Below are 22,528 nucleotides of genomic sequence, written 5' to 3'. Positions count from 1 at the left end.
AGTCAACTTCTACAGATGCATGATGAACATCGCCGACTGGATGAAGGATAACTGTGTTAAGCTCAAGACGGAAGATCTCCTCTTTGGGAACAACACCTCGCCATGGAACGACACATGGTGGCCTGCTGAATTTAAACCCTTCCTCACCCTGACAGAGCACGCCCGCAACTCGGCATACACCTGGACAGCAAGCTATCCATGAAGAAACAGGTAAACTTAGTCTCATCCGCCTGCTTTCACATCCTGGCTTAAGTGGCTACCAGTCAACACCAGAAGCACCTTCTCGCAGGCCCTTGTCACCAGCAGACTGGACTACGAGAACACACTCTACGTAGGAATCAACACACGCCACCTGAAGAGACTGGAAACAATGCAAAAATCAGCTGCAAGACTTATCCTCGGCCTCCCCAAATAGACCCATGCCACACTGCACTTCAATAAGCTACACTGGCTTTGGATCCATAAGAGATACCAGTTCAAGATGTTGACCCATGCATATAAAGCTCTGCACAACGAAGGACCAGCATACATCAACAAATGCATGACCTTCCATCAACCAACCAGACACCAACGAGGCACCTCCCTCTTCCTCGCAGACACCCCCCGGATCCACTGAAACAGCAGAGAATGCTTCTTCTCACACCTGGCAGCCAAGGCTTGGAACAACCTTCCCCTGCACCTCAGGACCGCCCCATCGCTTCAGGAGTTATGGGAAAGACCCAAGACCTGGCTGCTCGAATGACCATATAACCAGGAAGCAGTTAGCTATTCCAGCGCCTAGAAACCCTAATGAGTGATTTGCCGCACTTTATAAATCCCTGATTGATATGATATTCTGTATACCGTCCAGAATCTTAACAGTACAGCGCTCCATCAAAAATACACATCTCTTCCACGTCATTTGACAACATAGATTGCAATACTTGACATCTGAGGAGCATTCAGGTGTTCCTAAAAGCAGAAGGAATGATTCTCACAGTAAGCTAATGTTACCATACAAAAGGTTTCACCAATAAATAGTCCCTAATGTTGACAGTAACAGCCAGTGTGCCACGGAGCATGTATTGCTGCATGGGACCCCTTTCCAAAGAAATGTTTTGAATGGCCTTAAACCAGCACAACTTGGTGCACATGTTGACACACTGGAGTAATCAAGACAAATGCTTTGATAATTGTGTTTTCACTCAATGTAAGTGATCATATAACCATTCAGTTTAAAAAAAAAAAAAAAAAAAGAGTTTTTGCATTCTGGTTCTATGTGCAAAGCAATCCTTGACAAAATAAGCTAGAGAACTTCAGAGTCTAGAGATCTAATAAACTCGGAGGGCTTCACTGTTGATAGTAGCTTTTTGGTTTTAAACTTTATGCCATCATCAATTTCCATTAAAAATGTTATCTTTTCGAATTAAATTCATGTTGTGCATACTCTTCTACCAAGAATGTCCAATACCTGTATAACATAACGTTTTTTTTTTATATTGCAGCTCTGCAAATGCTCAAGTATTTGAGACATACACTGCAACGATGAGAAGTCCCTGAAAATTGAATCCAAACAAGTCTATGGATTTGGAAATTGGTTTTAAGAATCTACTCCAATAGAAAACAGTGCAAGTATAGTCATTCACTCTGGATTATCTACTCCAAGCGACTGTTACATCATCACCCTAGGACCAAAAGGCATTCTGCTTTGAAGAGATTACAAACAAACCATGGTCGAAGGAGTATCAGTGCAACATGCATTGCAAATCAGAAATTGAAATGGGACACGAGGTACCAATTATAAGAGGACTATAGGTTCTACGGCCTTCCACTTTTACTATCTGTCACCACGTCACCAATAGAACATTCCAGAACTGGTTTCACACAACAGGTACACAAGGATGTTGTCATCTACTTTCAACTAAGGATGGTCAATCACAGATGCACTGAAAGCAATCTGCTATCCTTCAAGCAAATATCATGGAAACTATTGTGAAAGGCCATATCATGACTATGTACATTAGTGACAGAAACTGCAGATCGCTTCACCAAGAGCATCAATATACCCAAGAAAAACTATACCCGGTTATCATGTCAAAATACTCCCCCTACCCTCTTTGCCCAAGTCAAATGATTAGCCACAGTGCAATTCAGCATGCCTGTACATGCTTCCATGGAAATAAATAAGTAACTCAACTATAAGCCACACAGTCCCCTTCATTAGTCCTTTGCTGGAGGCATATAATAAGGGAGGTACATGTCCTTCTCTGGAGACTATAAACTGAAGTGAAATACAAAATCACCAGGAGGGATACTAAAGGAGGAGAGACTATGAAGACAGGTTATAGTTCACAGAGCTATCGTTGCTCACTTGCCTGATCAACCATCCATAGTTTATTCCAGCACTGCTCGAAAACAATTAAAGATTTTCTTGTTGCTAGCTGGATGCGATTAAGCTAAATACAATAACGACTATTTGAGTCTTCTCCAGTTAATGGGGCAAACCAGTGAGTAAGACTGCTGATGTGGGGGAATGCGGGTAGGTTTATTCATGCAAGTAAAATGTGCATCACTGACTGGGGAAACAATAACGCTACTCCCCATGAAACAACTACACTGCTAATAAATTTCCATGTTCATCTACAAAAATACTTGTGGTTGTGTTTATTTGTTCTGTCCAATTTGCATTCATTTTCATAAGTGCACAGAACTCCTCTTCTCTAATGCAGGTGCTTAATAGTCTACATAAGTGGGAACCTGCTTATAAGTATTAATTTCCAAGCACCATAAATGTTACCTTTCTTTGCTTTCCCCTTTATTATTGTGTAACATTATTTGACACTGCAGTATCAGAGGTCTCACGTTGCCCCAAGTAACTTGTAAATGGTTGTTCCACTTATCATGTATTTATGCCTTCTGGTATGTACATGCTATCGCTATGTTGCAAACCTAACCAAATGAGCGCCGCACTGGATCGAAGGCAATGATTAAAGAATGACCGGGTCCTGAAAGCTGAAGGATACTGTTACAGCATAAAGATGGAATAGTCTTTAACTCCTGAAGAGCGTCGAACGTTCAGCCCCCAGTGCTAAACGTTCGAATAACGGGTGCTGGCCCGTCGGCCAACGGTCATGCGCAGCACTGAAAAGGTAGTGCTCGCGACGACCGTTGGCCGACGGCAGCACTTAAAGGGTTAAAGACGCATATCTTCAACTCTTTCCCAAACCGGAGTCGGTTTTCTGCTGTCCTTATGCAGTCACAGTCATGCATTATACGTGCAAGAATACAAAAGCCACAATACAAAGAAAAAAACGAAGTAGTTACTCCAAAGTAATACTACTTGAAGGTTGTGTAGAAGGACAAGACCATCTAAAGAACTGGAACTTCTTGGAGGTTGGAGCAATAGTGTGCAGACCCTGGCAGAGCAGAGATGGACCAGTGCCTCACATATGAGCCCAATGCATATCACATTTACTACAGGTTCATTTGGTGGTTGCGACCCACAGAGACCTGATGAGGAAACCCCGTGAAGTTCCTGCAAAATGTTCAAATTTTTAAACATTTTATTGGTATCCAAGGATTTAATTCTGAAGCCAGTTAATAATTCTGTTAAGCTGTACTTTAAAGCCTTCCAAAAATAATTGAAAAAATCAGCCAGCCTACTTTGGTATGAGTCTCTGACAAGGAGTACTTTGATGCACCTCCTTTGTCAGATGTATAGGACAAGGCGTGTTATTTTGGCCCAGTAGTATTCGTAGAACGTAATTTGTTTCCCATAATGCACCTTCCCATCACCACTTGCTTCATATGTTACTTTTTTCATGGGATGAGGTTTATATTTCATCATTTGTAACTAAATTTAATTTGATGAAAGAAACCGGTCACTTACAATCTCACAACAAATACTAGTCTACTGTGGTAACAAATGAGTCAGTCCTACTCCTTGCCACTCTAGAGCTTTCATTGAATCTTGTATCACTGTGTAATATACGTCAAAACATGAATGTTCGGTCTACCACCCTCAAATGTCAATCATCTAGACTTTGAGAACTTTGTGGACTATTTCCAAAATTGTTTTGGTCATGAAAACGTATTACGGTATGAGTACTATTCAAACACATTGAAGTGTTTGTGCCAAAGACACCGTACTCACCTTTTTGCAGACTTCACGATTCTGTAACCACCTATACCCTATTCCTCATAGATTGACGCACAACCATTTTTAAATGACAATCTTCCAGAAGAATGCTCTACTTGAATTTTACTTTAAACTTTCTTTTCCCATCATGCCTCAGGCAAACACTCAACAGGCATGACAACATGCCTAGAAGCGCTCCAACTTGAGAACCAGCAAGCTCCAAAAGAAAGCAAACTCTTACTAATGGAAACTTTAAAAGAGCTCTGGTTGGCCGGAGCACCAGGAAAGGCATTTGAAACTTATAAGTCTTCTCCCACCACAACTGACATGATTTTACAACTAATTATCATTTCAAAACCATCCAGTTCAACTCTGAACAAACCCTTATGAGTGAATACTTTTTGCCACAGTATTGTACAATATCATTTTATTACACAAAAACCTGACATGGAGAAGACTGATAGACCAAGCCTGCCCGGGCAACAAGGAATCCAGGAAAAGTTTCCGGCACTTCGTTTTGATCTGGCCATGTAATGCTACATCACGGCTGTCACTATTATTCCATGTCTGAAGTAGAAAGATGTGTGACAAGACATTCAAAATGACCTTCTTACAGTGACAAAGTTATTCTATTAGGTTGGCTTTTCTGGCAGTCGCATGGAACATTGCAGCCAAAGGCCCTTTTTGGAAACCGTAAAAAAAATAATGATTCACCTGCTCAAGGCACCGCCCTTCTTATGATGACGCCTTATGGTGGACAACTCAGGATAAAGTAGATCTAATGTAAAAGAAAACATAATCGTTGGGTGAGAAAATGGCAACGCATGATGCAGAGCTTGTAGTGTTGTCTTAAAACTGTGACGACATGGCCATCACCCAGAGCACTATACTGGATCGTTTACCGTAATGGAAGAAACTGAGCACAAAGGGAGGTACAATCTTGTCAATATAATGTAATGGGCTGTGAAACTTGCAAGAAGCAAAACCCCCAAAAAAGTGTGCATTCAAAGTCTTCATTCGATGGTATAAGGTGGATGGTCCATCACAGGGAGACCCTTTTCATGGGTTTCTGGAAGATAACAAGCGGCACAATCCTTTCATCCTTATTGCCAGGGGTGGTGGTTTCTCATAGAACATGTGCAAAGCTTGGTATTGTGAAAACCGTAAATGTTCCTTTAGAAATCTTCAGCTTACGGTCACTGAGTAAATCAAATGCACTGTTGGAACTTTTTTTTTCCCTAAAAAAAAAAGGCAATGGTTTTGAGTTTCATATCTCATGCTCAAAACACAAAAAGTGATAAAACAGACATACACATTATATTTTGGTTTACAGTATTTTTACTTTGAGTGAATTCTAAGCTTACTAATTATTTTAAATGTGATGTACAGTAGATTAGAATGGAAATAAATTTGCTTGTGTGCCTAAAGCGGAAAACTACTTATGTCTGTCATGAGAAGCACCTCTTTTGATAATTAGCTCTGGCGGGAAAACCCACCAAAATCCATCACTGCAGGCAGAATTTCTGCCAGCCGAAGTGGGCACTCTAACATTAGCGCATAAATGGAGGTACATTGGCAGAGCGCACATATTTGGTCTTCTTAACATTCTTATAAGGAGTATTCCAACATTTTGTGCACAACATTTTCACTATTTACTGCATATCTGCGGTCCTTTCTATGACAGTCGTTCACAGAGATAACTGTGCCACCCATACACAATATCTTCTCTGGCTGATCTGCCACCATTTATGGACCTAGGTGGACACAGTGGCTAATGGAGGAGAAGCTGGAGGAGTCTCTACCAGTGGGATACCCACCATCTAGAAAACTAAATACCGGACATTTAAACCACTGGTGAGCCAATCAGAAAAACCATACCTTTTTGGTTAAAATTCCGGTTACTGCCTTTTTCTAAATCAGGTTCTAAGCTTATGACAAATGAAAAACATTTAGTGAGAAAATATATTGTACTCTCGAATTAAAGAGGGAGAAGGGGCTTCTTATTTATTTAGACGGTCAGATTTACGGACACCCCAATGTGAGTGAGAAAAGACATAACTCATCAGAGAGCCAAATAACCAAGTGAAAAAAAGAGGCGTATAGGAACTAGGCCGAATAAATGCTAGTAAGGAAGAAAGAAGAAAATAATAATAGAGGCGATGGAGGATATTCATGCGTGACAGACAAAACCTGAGTGAAAGAAAAAAAAAGAAGGTTTTATGTGAAGAGGAAGGCAATCTGTTTCTGAGGAGAGATGTCCTAGAATGCAACACAAGCACAAACTACTTTTAACAGTACCAGACAAAGCCATAAACTGCCTAACCAAGATCATTATATTAGATCACACAACATCCAAACAAGTATTCTTCAGGAGGGTATATGGGAAGAAAATCCTGTTGTCTAAAGAAGGCTCCTAAGCCAGTAAAGGACCAAAGACTAAGCCCTTTTGCGGTCACTTTCCTGAGATTTCTGCAAACCGGCTCATTAGTTAATAACAGCTTACAATGATTCATCAGAAGAAAAGGGTTGATCTCAATTCTGTGAACAGATTTAGCAGATACAATAGAAAATGAATTCAGATTTACCCAGCAGGAATACAGAAATAAGATCTTGCAACATCTGCTACCAAACTACCTTTAAAATAAAGACAGCAGACCATGGCGCTAATGCACGTGAGAGGTAAAGGTAAAGATTTTCGGTTATCAGGTTACCACTGCAACATGTAATCACTCCGCTGCTTACGGCAACACCTCGTTTCCAGCAAGGATTATTGACAGCTAAAGGCTGGCAGTAAATAGCACAGTAAATATTAGGAATTAGGCAGCAGTAGTTTGCCCATTTTTTCCATCGGTCTCTCAGTGGCAGCTGGTAGCTACGGGGGGAGGTGGGTGGCACTTAAATAATATTTTTTTAAACGTGCACGCAAGTAATATGTTAAAAAACTCACTTACCTTACAAGAACACAACGTCCTACGGTCCGGACCTCTCCTTTCGCAGGAACTGAATGCAGCAACTCTCTTGGCCAATCATGGCGCTGCTCACTCCAGCATGAGAGCTGCGCTAGGATTAGTAGGAGCAGCCTCACTCTGCGCTCCACAGCACTCTGGAGGCTTTGGCTTGCTCTAACCCAGCTATCTTCAGACAGCTGGGTTAGAGATGTTTAAAGTGTGCATGTGTGGCTGGCCGTCGCAGGACACCCGGCCAAAAAGACATGCGCACAGCCAGTCCACACTCCTCCCTGCTGAGTGACATGCTGCTGTCACTCAGCAGCAGCCCCGCCCCCATCCTGACGCTTTGTTTGAGGTGGAGATTGAAAAATGTAATGGCAATAAATTACCATTTCATCTTTAATCTCTGGGGCTTTGGGGGTTTTTTAAGTGGGGTGACGCTACTCCGCTCCAACAGAGGAGCCGCCCCTGCAGACTCTACTGACAAACCTAATGTGGAAAGTGACCTACAATGCTATCCTTGATTGAGAAAAATAGAACTAAGACTGTAAAAACAAGTTTCAGATTAATCCATACTTATTTGCAGACCAAACGCTAGCCCATCAAAACTGAATAAACAAGGGTTTATTTAAATCTTTTAATTGAAAATCTACTTTTTAGCATCAGTGAGAATAGGTCAACAACAAATATAGTTACAAATGACCACAGTCATTGAGCAATATACACTGAATATGGAAGAACATGTGACTGCGGCATAAGGACCATACAATGCTGCTGTTCTCATTTATGGAACCCAACCTTTTTGCCGCCTAATTAATTTAACATTGTTAACTGCAAACAAAATTTTAAACAAGGGTGAGTTGAAGACAAGGTTGTTGATAAAATAGTATAAATAAATAAAAGGACAAACATTAAATAAGTTAAAACAAACATCAGGAGAAAACAAGTCACATTTCTTTGTTCGGTTATTTTCCTCTTTAGTTTGTCAATGTTACCAAAAAGCAACACTGGAAAAATGCAGGCTATACAAGTTTTTATAAATACGTCTTTGCTTTTTTTTAACCAAGACCTTTGATTCTCCATCCTTCTTTCGAACTCAGTCACTGTATTACACTGAAGTCTTAGTGTTGAGCAGGCAGCCATCTTGTATTTTACAGACAAGTTTATATAAACAAACATTACAATATCCCGTCGTTCGTTGATCTCTGTTCTTCGCTTTTCCCCCCTTCAACAAAATGTACATTTTGCTCTGGCCCAATGCCCTCTGTGTCTTCCACTTCCTCGTCCTCATCATCCCCAAAGGTCTGCTGCTCATCCATGAATGTGAACGCGATAGACCTTGCAGCGACCTGGGCGGCTAGCCCCGAGGTGAAGCTGAAGTCCGTGGATAGGTGGAGTCGCGCAAGTCTGTCTTTGATGGAGGACTGCACGGTTTCTGTAGGCGCTAGCTCAGAAGTTTCCATTTCCACCTTGCTAGTCTGTGAGGCCTCTTCTTTACCTTCACTCAGGTAACACGATTTCTCTTTCTCTGGCCGGACACCATGCTCAGCACACCTTTCTGGGCTCCCCTTGGTTACCCTTTCTTCAGAAATGTATTCAGTCCTCGGCTTCTCATTGGCAGCATCATGTATTCTGTCACTGTAAACACTGTTGCTTATGTGATCATGATTGGTCTCTGTATCACAGGATGCGCGCGGTGTGCCATTACTTACAGGTTCCACAGGGTCGAGCAGAGATAATGGCGTAACCGCAGCTAAAATAGAAAATAAATGAAACACATTAGGTCATTAACATTTTTACTTCGCTCCAATTTGCCATAAGTTCATCTTCCTAATGCCAGCAACAAACCTTGCACATTTACTTATGGTCTCACTTCTTCACTTAAGAATATCATCATCCTATTTTAGACTTTATATCGGACTCTACGTTAAACAACTGCTTATATTTTCCCATTTCTCAATGAAATCATGTAACCTAAACGTATGTAAAGTGAAATACCATTTATATAATGAAGTATGGTAATTATATTTGCATCTGCCCAAAAATACAGGCCAGCAGACTGAGCCGTCCAGGATTTTTGCTGGCAGAATACCAATAATATAGAAGCATGCTAAAATTATGCACATTATATTGGCAGAATTGGCATATACTTAACATGGTTCATTGCTTTGTGTTGCGTATGGACAAACGTCAAAGTACTGGCTCCCAGCCAGTCGGGTACAACCTAAAGTCCCATCAATTTGTGATTCACCGAAGACCTCCGGACCTCCAAGCGCACCTGTCGGAAGCTGGAGAAGAGCTGGCTCCGCGACCGAACACCAGACAGCCACACAGCCCACAAGAACGCCACCCGCAGACACAACTAACTAATCAGGACCGTCTTCAAGGACCGCCTTCAAGGACTGTCTAGACAACAACGCACAACTTCTCCGATCATTGCTAACACCTTACACCCCCCAACGCAATCTTCGCTCCATGGGCCAACACTTAGTAGTGGTCCCCCGCACGAAGTTCTGCCGTATCGGAGGCCGCTCCTTCAGGTTAATGGGAGCAAAATTATGGAACTCTTTGCCCCTACACATTCGTTGCCTTAACAACCTGTCCGCTTTTCGTAAAGCAGTAAAAACGCACCTCTTTCCACTTCTGTAGTTTCGTCTCCCTCCCCCCCTCCTCAGGTGGTTATGCTATGGTTCTTAGCGCCGGGACGCCCCGTTGCTGGGGCAGCTGTCGCGCTCAACAAAACTTATAACATAACATAACAACAGCAAAGAGCTCTTCAACATCGTGAAAGAACTCTCCAACCCCAGCTCCAACACCAACGACATTCCACCATCACAAGACCTGTGCGACTCACTGGCCACCTTCTGTCACCGCAAGATCACTGACATCCAAGACAGCTTCAACACCACCACCCCCACCCCCACCCCCACCTCCACCGCCGAGACCACTACTCCTGCAACCACCACGCGCACCAGCCGCCTGACCACCTGGTCCAACGTCAGCGACGAAGACACCTTCAAGACAATGAACTCCATCCACTCTGGGTCCCCATCTGACCCATGCCCTCACCACGTTTTCAACAAAGCCAGCACAGCCATCGCCCCCCACCTCCGGAAAACAATCAACATCTCCTTCAAGACAGCAACCTTCCCAGAGAGTTGGAAGCACGCCGAGATCAACGCCCTACTGAAGAAACCCAAGGTGGACCCCAACGACCTCAAGAACTTCCGGCCCATCTCCCTGCTCCCTTTCCTGGCGAAAGTCATGGAGAAGATCATCAACAGGCAGCTGACCCGCTACCTCGAAGACAACAATATCCTGGACCCATCCCAGTCCGGCTTCCGCAGCAACCACAGCACCAAGACCGCCCTCATCGCCGCCACCGATGACATCAGGATCCTTATGGACAAAGGAGAAACAGCCGCCCTCATCCTTCTGGACCCATCAGCAGCCTTCGACACGGTCTGCCACCGCAACCTAACAGCACGCCTCCATGACGCCAGAATCCAAGAGAAGGCCCTGGACCACATCCTTCCTCTCTGGCAGAACCCAGAGCGTCCGCTCCCCACCCTTCCGCTCCAAGACCACCAAGATCATCTGCTGCGTTCCTCAGGGATCATCCCTCAGCCCGACGCTGTTCAATATCTACATGGCACCACTCGCCCACGTCGCACGACAACATAGCCTCAGCAACCTCTCCTACGCCGACGACACCCAGCGGATCATCTCCCTCTTCGAAGACGCCCACACCGCCACAGCCAACCTCCACAGAGGAATGAAGGTCGTCGCCAAATGGATGAAGGACAGCAGGCTGAAGCTGAATGTAGACAAGACTGAGGTCCTCATCCTCGGCTCAACGCCGTCAGCCTGGGACGACTCCTGGTGGCCAACATAACTAGGAACAGCCCCAGAACCCACCAACCATGCACACAACCTAGGGGTCACCCTCGACTCCGCCCTCACCATGACCAAGCAGGTCAAGGCCGTCTCCACTTTCTGCTTCAACACCCTCCGAATGCTCCCCAGGATGAGAAGAACCGTTACCCAGGCTCTCGTCACCAGCAGACCGGACTATGGGAACGCCTTCTACGCAGGAACAACCACCAAGCTCCTGAGACGGCTGCAACGCATCCAGAACGCCTTGGCACGGCTGATCCTCGACATCCCTCGACGCAGCCACATCACACCCCACCTGAGAGGCCTGCACTGGCTCCCAGTCAACAAGAGGATCACCTTCAAACTCCTCATCCACACACACAAAGCCCTACACAATGCCGGACCAGCATACCTCAACGACCAACTCAGCTTCTACACCCCCACCCGCAGCCTCCGCTCTGCCAACCTCGCCCTCGCCACAGTTCGATGCATCTGGAAAACCACCGCCGGCAGCAGGTCCTTCTCCTACCTCGCCGCCAACACTTGGAACACTCTCCCTACGGGCCTACGACAGACCCAGGACCTGCTGGCCTTCAAAGGACTTCGCAAGACCTGGCTTTTCGATCAGTAGCAGCCCCCACCTCCCCCCAGCGCCTTGAGACCCTCACGGGTGTGTAGCACGCTTTACAAATGTAATGATTGATTGATTGACTGATTTGAGTCTCATGGAAGTGAAAAAAATCTACCTACAGAGAGATGTTGACAGGAAGCGTTCTAAACTAAAACAATGATAACATACCCCATTAGGCTTCATTAGACCATATCAGTGGTCGCCATCTTCATCAGGGAACATCTAAGCAGTGGCTTTACAGACTTGATCAAAGGAATCAATTCTACCCATTAATCTATTTTACCAAAGGCCACTCAATTATCTACCGATGGAGTTGATGTTTGTCTGAATTAGGATTTGAATAGTGAGCCCCAACATCACTAGCTTGGGTGAAGCAGGCAAAACTAGGCTCTTCCTAACCCTGGGGAATAATTGCAGTGAGTTCTGAGTTTTTGCAAGGAACACTAATGGCCCAGTGAAGGAGTCCACATAGTTATCCATGACCAACATCAATGCCCTGAGGGTTCCAGGAAACTACTGCGCTCACAATCTCACTGTTCTTTGAGACTATGAATACTAGTTGTATTTGTACTACTGACAACCATGCTTTAAGTACCGCCCACTCTATAAATGCTTTCAGGTGAAAGTTTTGGCTTTGCAGACACAGATCAGTCTGGCTTCCTGAATATACATTCAAGACCAGATGGACTTGAGGATGTCCAGGAAAGGCCTGTAGCACCAGCCGGAGTTTGCGGGCATTGGAAAGATGTTGGGTCTATGATTTAGAATTGGATGTTTTCTACTGTGAAGTTATTTGGAAATGTCATGATTATCTCCTTGGGCAAAACTCGACAACTGATGCATTCCAATCCGCTCCCTTCAATTTCAACATATGATATCTATCTACAGAGCCATAAACATTGATGCTGATCTCAATCTCATTGGACTTGTCCAGGAAACAAATAGGCCAATCTAAGCAAAGAACTTTAAACTCAGCCATTTCACGTAACGGAGAGCTTGACATGAAGCTGCTCCAGCAACATATGAGAAGATCACCAATGCAGACCTGCATGACCAGGACTACATATAAAAGGCATCAACCAAGCTCAGATGAATGCCCCTAGCATAGATGCAAGCAAACAAACTAAGCAGCATTATCCAAAAGCGGTGCTCATATCCTTGAGAGAATTGAACTAACATGTAGTAAAACAAAAATTACAAAAAAAGAACACGGTCATCCATCTACTCGTGTTCTTGGGAGAACTGGACCCGCATTTATAGTAATAAAAAAAGACCACAGGGCAATTTTTTATAAAGTCTCAACTTGATAACAATCCACATGTAAAGTACGGAAAGAATTTTGGGATGGAGCAGAGATATTTCTTCTGGCGCAGGGAAGCAAATGAATCCGACATCTTGGACATGAACTGCACCCACTGAACTGCTAGAAAGCAAGCCACGATCAGTGGCACCAACATGCCATTTTCAAAGCACTGGAAAAAAGATATGAAGAATAGATTCTTTATGAACGACAAATGACGCCTTAGAAAAGGGAGATACTTTCTAAGTTCCCTGTAAAAAAAATTGCTTTTTTTATGGTGGGGGTGGGGAAAAATGCAAGAATCTCTTCTAACAAGTCACAAGCAAAAACATTCATTAAGATTTTGCATGTTGGGCACCATAGGACCTGACAAAAAGCAGAAACAGACCTGAAATATAGAACATTTATGCCCGATTACAGTGGTAATAAACTTAAATGTTTCATGTTGTTTGATGTGCAGATGAAATGCAAAACAACCCATAAACATCTGTTTCTGAAATAGTAGTGATCGAGGTAGCCAAGTCACTTACGTTGTTTACATCCAAAAACTCAAACAGGCTGTGCATTAGTCACCAAGGTTTGTGTATAAATTGCGGAGAGATGCAAGCCCACATACGACAAGCAGATGTGAGAACAAAACTTTTACTTATTTTGTATAAGCAAGAGCCAATATATTGGGGCAAATATGAAAGGTGTTTAGCATGGTAGAGGACTCTCGTTTCCCTCCAATCACCTTCCGCCCACTGAACAACGTGTGCGCTTTATTCAACAAAAGACTAACTAACCCGGAGTTTTACTTCCCATAATTCTTTTCCAAACTCCATAAGAAAAAGAAGCTATCCCTGTACCAAGTATTGCTCTAAACTATGTGTATTTTAGCGGAGATTCAGAGATTGGAGGCTAGGCTCCTTATAGAGGTTTAGAGCCAGAGGCATCTGCCCCTTTTTTTGCTCTATTTTGTAGTTTTCCTTCGCTTAGCCTCTTTCTTAGAGTTTGAATAAAACAAAGTGGGGTGTAGTTCGAACAGTTTTTATGCAAAGGGAAGAGACGTTTAAAGAAAGAGTAAGACATATGCTTAAGAATATTTGTCAATGTCATAGCTCAATTATAAAAAGTTGGTAATCATAAAGAAATGTTGGTATTAAAGATAGTAATAAAAACGAATGTAGGTTTTGCGGACAATGGATAATGCTCATCTAAAACAAATGTAATAAGTGAAGGATGTCCAATTAAGCTATTGAAGCATATACTGAGACCCTGAATGTTTAGTGAGGTGAGACCATAGAGAGGCACATTTATAATTGAAAATGTGTTTAACGCAGTCATCATTTTCCAATAATACACTGCCCCATTGGTGCTTTGTGAGATGCAGCTCTGCCTAGCACAGGGAAAAGAAGGGGTGACACAGAAGGGGACACTCTTCCCTGACCCTTTTAAAGACTGAAGTTGTGTAGCGAAGTCACAATGATATAAACACAAATAGTGCAGTGCATCTGTAAGGACAGAACTTGGAGCCAATCATGTGCACAGCATGGTGTGACTAAGCTAGTTTTTGTTTCTTATCTATAAAGCTTTTTTTTCTTTATCACTTTTTCTAGTGGATATTTTTTAACTGAATATACCTCACGTTTAGACTACCCCAAGTGCAAGCCTGGATCTGAAACATTTCTCAGCAATGCTCCTGCACGCCGCTTGGTGGTGCCATGAAGCTCCGCGTTGGCTGTGTTCTTCCCCAGAAGTGACTATGCAGAGCCAAATAAGTTTCGCTCCTGCACGCCAACATAAGTTCCTTGCTTTCGCACCTCTGAATACAGATCAGGAGCTCTGCTGCAAATTTTTGGTTGGACAACTTTTCAAATTTGAATCCAGTGGACAAGGGAACGATGTCTCAACTAAAAACTTCAGAGTTCAAACCATGCCCTGATTGTTGGAAACAGAGGTCAGTAAACGATTCACCCGAGGTGTGTCTTTGGTGTCTGGGCTCGGGACACCGATCCAAGTAACGCAGTGAGTGCGCCCTCATACACCCAAAGGTGAATCAGGACCGTGAAGCAAAGCTGTACGACGCCAACCATCCGAAGATGTCACGGACCTCATGTAAGTTCTGTGGTTCATTGAGGGCGTGTACCAGCTTCCGCTTTCAAAACCAGTCCTGATACAGATCCTCTTTGTGGTTTAAATCAGCAGGTATGTCAAAGTCTAGGTAGAAGAGGAAATAAAAGAAAGTGAAGCGGGACTTGACAACACCCCATCGCTCGCTATCAAAAGAGAAGTTGCGAAGGTGTCAAGGTGCCAACCACTCTCGCTCCAGTTTCTCGCATAAGGAGCAGATTCCACACATGGTTCTTATGCGCCCCAAGTTCCAAGGGCCATCAGCGATGCCGCAACAGGTCGAGGCCTTCAGTGAGGGCAAGTTATGCATATTTGGCACTCATCCAGATCCCTCTAGCGTGCCTTTCGGCACAAAGTGCCCGCTGGGGCCTCCAGTCAAGTTACCACCAGTGCATCTGTTCTCTATGCTATCTGAGCCTGTGGAAATAGTTAAAACAGTGCCCACAACCAACACCTATAAAAATTGTAAAAAAAAGTCAAAGGAGACATTCATGAATATAGGTGGTTTAATAGTGAATTTTGATTGCAAGAGTTACTTTTCTTCCCAGTAATCTAGAAAGCGTTGTTCAACTGGAATAAGCCATAATGAGCACGCTAAGGGAGTGGAAGGGTGCTGTTTAGAGACACAAACCTATTCTTAATATATTGTTCTTCATATATGTGGTTATAGGCTATTAATAAGCCTGAAAATTGAAGCATATAAGTGAAGGGTGACATAAGAAAGACGTGTCAGGTTCACTCATTGTGGGTAAGTGTGGAAACAGAGATTTGAATTCAGAGCTTGAGTTTTATTAGGCAATAACCTAATCACTATACCACACTTTCTGCAACCTGCCGTGATTAAGATTTGAAAATAATTCTATTTTCGTCTATAAGGTAATGAGTGCACAGAATAGTCCCTTAGCAGCTAGACAAAGAAACTAAACCTGTTAGAAAGGATTGCAACAAAAATTAACAATAGTAGTCAGAAAGCCAAAGACACCGCTAGAAGTCATTTAGAATGTGCGCTTAGAAAGTGGGTATGTGACATACAAAGGATGAGCCTGGTGGTTCTTATTCAGTGCCAAAGTCTAAGTTTCTATTTCCCTCCACTACCTCACCCCCACCCACCTGTTAAAGACTGCTGGAGAGCTTATTAAACGTCCTCACCAGACAACCTTTAGAAAATAACTTGTATGCTAGACTGCATCCACTCATCCAAACAGAGATTTTGTAGGAATTTATAAGTGGAGGATACATAACGTAGCCATGCGATATGGTCCTTTACTGACAGTGAGAGGTTTTGGTGAAATAATAAATCATGAGCCAATGCACAGGAATTTAGAGTGTGGAGATGGCAGTATAGACCAACATTACTTGTTAAGCTTCATGTATACTTTTTTTGTAGTACAGTCCAAATGTTTGACCACATTTTGTCAGAAAGTTTAAAATGTGTTAACATATCCTTTCAATTTATTCATAAAAGGAAACGTCAAAGTGCATTTTGGGTGCTTGGTTTGAGGAGTCGTCTAAATGAGGCCTTTTGTTTTTTAAATTGGTGGCCAAAATCTGCGTTTTTGCCGAAGGCATACTATCTCCTTTCACCATGCTAAGGTGAGTGCCATGGCTCACCTTCTGAATAAATATTTTCTCCAAGTACTATGACCGACAGTAAGAACGGGAAATGCAGTTTTTACTATTTCCTCTGGTCAGACAGCAGCTCAGGAGAATGAGCGATGCTACCAGTGCAACCTGTCAACTAATGCAGCAGAAGGAGGAAGAGTCAGCTATCAAGAGGAAGACAAAATCCTAGACCCCGCTCAATAAGGGTTTAGGCCTTCCCACAGTATGGAGACTGCACTATTAGGAGTCACTGATTCATTGAGAGTCTCGCTCGATGCGGGATCTCCAACTAGGTTAGTGCTGATGGACTTGTCCGCAGCTTTTGATACTGTGTCTCATACGAGGATGTCACAGGGACTGCATGTGAGAAGCATTTATGGGACAGCTCTTAAGTGTTTCCAAGATTTATTTGAGAAATAGAACTCAAACCATTCTCTTGGCCCATTTAAATCCTGTACCATGAGAATTAACAAGGTTGTTCTGCAGGGCTCGTGTCTGAGCCCTACCTTATTTAAGATATACATGGCCCCCCTTGCTCAGATCGCAGAATCTTTTGGGTTTGAAATAATAGCATATGCTGATGACGCAAAGCTGGTCACCTCTTTTGACAAAGATCTGGACAAAACGAAAGACCACTTTGCCAAGGGAATGATAGCGATCTTGGTATGGATGACAACAAATTGCCTGCAGATTAAAAACTGAGGTTAGGCTGTTTGGTAAGGCCCAACATCTCTGGTCGGATGACTGGTGGCTACCAGAATTTGGTGATGTCCCCACCCCTAGGACGGCAGTTAAGAATCTTGGAGTAACAATAGATCAAGCACTATCTATGAAAGAACAAGTGCTATCTAGCACGAGCATGTGTTTCAATACAATGCGCCTACTGGGGAAAGCCTTCCCATTTCTTCCCATTGCAGCGAGAAAAACATGAGTTCAGGCACTGATAATTAGAAGACTGGACTATGGCCATGCTCTATTGGCTTCAGCAAATGAGACACTTCTCTCTAAATTACAAGTAGTACAAAACACCACTACTAGGCTTCTCCTTTATCTCTAAGGCTCTGCCTCCAAACCACTGCTGAAAGCTCTTCACTGGCTACCGGTACGACAACGAAGCATTTTCATTATTTGCTGCTTGACACACAATGCCTTGAAGGATAAAGGACTTTGTTACCTGAAGTAGAAACTCTGACATTACTCATCATCCCAAAACTAAAGATCTATGGACAAAGCTCTGCTGACCGTACCTCGTAATCGACTGACGAGATGTGGTGGCAGAGCCTTTTCCTACCTGACCCATGTATACTGGAATAACGTACCCCTTCATCTTCGTCCCTCCACAGATTATAATAAATTCTGAAAAATGCTTAAGATTTTTCTATTCTAACGGAGCTCCCTTAGTTTTGCCTGTGACTGCTTTCAGCACTTAAATACCCAACTGGGGTGATTTGAGCGCTATATTAAATGAAATTAACATAACATGCAGCTTACATGGCCTCACCCTGGACTATCAGGGATGCAAGAGGAACAACCCAATGACTTGAAGGGTCTGACCTTTCGTGGCCTTTCTTTATGTTATGTATTGCTATATGTAGTGGTGACCCAAGGTCTTTCTTTTTCTTGGCTTCAACTGTCTGTAGCTAGAAAAAGAGGGAAAGCATACAAGCCATGCAGGCTCTCAAACTCCAACTAGTGAGTGATAGAGAGCTCCAGAACCAAGGCAGCCACCCAACAGGAGCTGTCTCTCAGGATAAGTGGAAGGAGGGAGAGCTGCCCTGACATGGCAATAGCCCAGCACAAGCTGTGTAGATGAAGAGCAAGAGGACGAGGGGACAAGCAATGAAGCATGATGAAGAGGGTGTTTGCCACAGAATAGATGCAATTCCTGAAATATACAAGATTTAAAACCACACCTAAACGTGCAAAAAATGAAGCCCCCATTCAGCCAATATATTTATATATCTTCTTACACCGAACCATAAATCCCAATAAAACAAGCTTGAAAGCTCCTGGAAATTACCATGTTGCAAGGAGCAGAGCTTTTGCCTGCTCAAAAAACAACATCTTAAGTCCTCCCTGATGCTACCACTGCTCACCATGGTCACTGAAGAGCAGCTGCTTCCATTTCAGCCTCTCAGCCTCTGAAGCTTTCAGCCCCAGCACAGATTTCAACTCCTGTAGGACTCGCTTGGATTCTTCCCGTTCGCGCTTTTGGCGCTCTCTCTCCTCCTGTGACAGACAATAGTAATCTTCTCTTCGATACTCGTCATCTGTGTCTGCTTCCTCCACAATTGCTTCAAATTCCTAGAAAACAAAGAAAAGAACCCATTCAAATAGGGATTTAACTGCAGTGTATGAGTGAGGCTTCATGTGCAACAAGCAGTGGGAGGGAAGGGTGCACTTTGTGTCCTAGAAGGTGCATGGCAAACAGAACAAGACTGGGAGTTTAAATTGAAGGCCCTACACTTGTTTCTCCCAAGCAGGGTTTGTTTTAGTGCAGGAGACGTATGGGCAAGGGCACCAGCATGTAGCAAGGATTGCTGAGTTAATTTAACAAGCAGCAAACATTGTGCATGTACCAGAAATAGCCAAATTGCCTATAACATCAAAATGTTTTGCACTGACTGCTATTCAATCTTTAACATGCTAAAATCTCTACAAAGAGCTGCCAGCGATAGTCGCACTCCTTTTATTCTATGAAGTTACATTCGTTCATCTGGAGCAGATCACAAAATAAAACAAATTAAAAGTGATTGTCTCCATTAGTTACTCCTGAGGCGATTGGCAGGGTGCTTATAAGAAGGCGCACCTCTGCATCGTGGAAAAAAACATAGAAACACAATAAAAAAACTTGTTACCTGAATATGCCAAAGTGCTCTATAGAATATGCCGAGAGATCTTCCTCTGTAACTCATGAAATACACTAAGAAAATGGTTGCCTCGTTGAAAAGACTTCAACCTAAAGAACTTGGTATATAAAAAGAGCCAACCCACTGAGCCAAATAGCCACTGTCTACATTAAATAGATCAGACTCTGAATAGAAACAGAGATAACATTACAGACTACTAGCAATTCCTGCCAGCACAGGGTAGTAACTTTGCCAGAGTACCACAGTCAGTGTAAGACATCCTATTTTCCAGTACGGTTAAGTGAACCAGTCCCAATGATGACCCACTTAAATTAATAGAAGCATTGAAATACCGCAACAGTGCAAAATGGGTGTGGATAGAACTCTAAACTAAAGAACTGTATCATGCAGGAGCAGACAGTGTTTAGTAATAGCTTTGAACTGTAAATCCCAGGTCCACTTTTATGAACAACTTCGGACCATTTTTGGAACTTTGCCTGGTACTTAAATGAAACAAGTTTTCTCTTGAGTCTCTACACTAGGGTGAGCACATGATACTTTATGTTCTGATGGGTATTTCTACGTGCAGATTCCTCACCTTTTGAATATCTCGGGCATCAGACAGACTCTAGAAACTTTCAATAGCTCTCCATGTTGGCAGTGGTGATGGTTCCATCTTGACGCCAGAAACTGCACCCTTATGACATCACTGAAGCCATATATCACCCCCACCGGCGCCCCAACACCAGTTCCCTTTACGCCTCATTACCGACCTGGGTCCGAAGCTTAGATCTTCTCAAGGAATTCCACACAACATCTTGTCTTTCTCAAACATTTTTAAGGTGCATTACAGATTTAATCTCCCAAACATTCAGGTTAAACCTTGCAGGGACGGTGATGGGCAAATTTGCATCATAAACCAAAATGACACCGGTCTCTGGGTGCCTGAAGTTGGACCATGAACAATGTCCTGTGAATCATATAGGAGCATGCACCCTAAGGCCATAAAAGAAAGAGAAGCCAAACTCGTCATGGCCCAACCTTAAGACAACCATCAAGCAAAGTGAAAATCAAGAAGTCGCTGCCTAAGACATCCCGAAGAAAGCATAAGGAGAAGCAACACCACGACTCTGATGGACGTAGTTCATAGACAGGTAATGCACCTCCTCTCGCTACAGGATTCCTTGTCTGAGCATATTTATATTCCTCCAGAGGATCATTTCCGATGAAGTGTTGGTCTTTGATCCGCTGATGCTTATGGCATTGACAGCAGTTCCTTAACCCGGTCAGTAATATGCAGAACTTCTGGCTCCTAGAACAAACGTGGTTTATTCTTGAATGCCACATTTGACTTATTTCATTGGGCCATGGTCCCCTCTGGAGCACTTACAAGTCCCATGGGTCCTATGGTATTCACATTTACTGTGATACCAGTGGCTCTACCCTGGCTCCTTTTGCCCCTTTTCTCCAATAATTTAATCTCCCACGCTGGTTCCAAACTCAGATCAGGCACCACGACTGACACAGCACCCCTCATCTCTTCTCCATCAGCCCCAGATCACACTTCACCAGCTCCACCACAGACCTCAGCTTTAAATCTGTTGCCTTTAACAGTATTCCAAGCTCCTGTTCATAGATCAAGAAGAGAGGTACCATGCCTCATGGAAGAAGGCCATGGATTTTTTGGTGACTCGGATCCACTTGAGGACCCCATAGAAGACCCAGATGGATATGACATACATTTTGCCACCATGGGCCCAGACGATGCTTCGCAAAGAGATGCTAGTGGTCTTGAAATTTGACCTGAGTGAGAACTATTCTTTCCTACAGTGACCAGTGGCCAGAAGATATAGACTGGCAGCTGGTTACTCGGCTTTCTCATCAACAAATCGTCCAAACTTCCTGCTCCTCAAAGCTTCCCCCCATGTGCTTTAGTCTAAAATGATTGAGCAATTTGCCAATAAATCATTTTTGGCAGGAAGCATGGCTCTCAAATCCCTCAATGCCACTTGCCTTATGGGTAATTATATCCACACCCTGTGGTTTATGGCACAAGTGGTAGTCCCATACACTTGCGACCATATTTCACAGAGCTAATGAGGGAAGGACAACTGTGGCAAAGCAAGTCATACAGTCAGGCATAGACATGGTAAACTCTACAGCGCAAGCCATAAGGAGATCTATTTCTCTTTGTCACCATTCTTGACTATGAAACTCAGGCTTCTCAAAAAATTAGCAGTCTATCTTGACAGATCTCCCAGTTGATGGGTCTCATCTCTTGTGCGAAAGAAGGATTTGGCTCTTGAGCGCTTCGAAAAGAGCAAGACCAAATCCAGGTCACTTGGCTTACAAGCACAACAGCTGGACTACCATAAGTACAATAAATTTCAGGACTTTTATAAAGGGTTTTCCTTTCAAGGCAAGAACAAGCACAGACCACCCAACAACAGCAGCAACACAATCCACTGTACAAACAACAAACATAGGAGCAATGCCTAGCCTCCCCCTCCCCTCTTTGCCTCTCTTCCTCTTCCTAGCCAGCGCAGGGAAGCAGCCTAGTTCCCTTTTGACAGACCACAGGGTGCTAGTTGGAGAACTGGCATCTTTTGTTCCACAGGACTAAAGGGTATAACTTTGGAGATAAATACATTTTTGGTCCAAAATAAATTGACAACTTGCGTCCCCAGTCGCAATCTCAGATCCAGTACCCAAGCCCTTCTGTGCGTGCCCCAAATTCGTCACACTCGAACCGGAGGGAAAGGCCTTTTCCTATTTTGCCCCAGGGTACTGGAATGAATTACCTATAACCCTCAGTGCGACTCCCACATAAAGCAAATTCAGGAAACTACTAAAAGCATACTTATGCTAACCTTCCTTGGTCTACTCCTCCTGCCAGGACCTGAAATAGCGCTGAGATGCCCCCGGGTGAGACGTCGGCTATAGCAAATATTTTTAACAGAACATAACCAGCAGGTCTTGCAGATTGTGGAAAGGGCTTATACTGTACCCTTCCAGGGTCTTGCAGGTTGTAGAAGACCCTTGATTCTTTCTCCCCGGCCCATCCAGCAGACTACTTTCCCATCCTTCAGCAGG

The 22,528-nt window shown here is 43.6% G+C and overlaps 2 protein-coding genes across 4 annotated transcripts in view; one reads left to right on the top strand and one right to left on the bottom strand.

Moving 5' to 3' along the window:
• Positions 1 to 2,623, top strand: part of LOC147751179 (uncharacterized protein C3orf20 homolog) — a 452,887-nt gene extending 450,264 nt beyond the window's left edge. For both annotated transcript variants that reach the window (XM_086919068.1, XM_086919069.1), the window contains one exon: positions 1,485 to 2,623. In XM_086919068.1, coding sequence (XP_086775194.1) covers positions 1,485 to 1,539 — 55 coding nt within the window. In that variant the 3' untranslated portion in view covers positions 1,540 to 2,623. The remainder of the gene's footprint in view (positions 1 to 1,484) is intronic.
• A 5,065-nt stretch (positions 2,624 to 7,688) lies between these two features.
• VEZT (vezatin, adherens junctions transmembrane protein) overlaps positions 7,689 to 22,528 on the bottom strand; it is a 197,753-nt gene continuing 182,913 nt past the window's right edge. For both annotated transcript variants that reach the window (XM_086919066.1, XM_086919067.1), the window contains exons 11-12: positions 18,683 to 18,890; positions 7,689 to 8,818 (exon numbers count right to left, since the gene is read on the bottom strand). In XM_086919066.1, coding sequence (XP_086775192.1) covers positions 8,244 to 8,818; positions 18,683 to 18,890 — 783 coding nt within the window. In that variant the 3' untranslated portion in view covers positions 7,689 to 8,243. The remainder of the gene's footprint in view (positions 8,819 to 18,682; positions 18,891 to 22,528) is intronic.

Source organism: Lissotriton vulgaris, chromosome 1_1, assembly GCF_964263255.1.
Source record: "Lissotriton vulgaris chromosome 1_1, aLisVul1.2, whole genome shotgun sequence".
In the NCBI taxonomy this organism is placed as follows: Eukaryota; Metazoa; Chordata; class Amphibia; order Caudata; family Salamandridae; genus Lissotriton; species Lissotriton vulgaris.
Note: the sequence above shows the minus strand (reverse complement) of the source record. Positions and strands in the feature narration are given on the sequence as shown.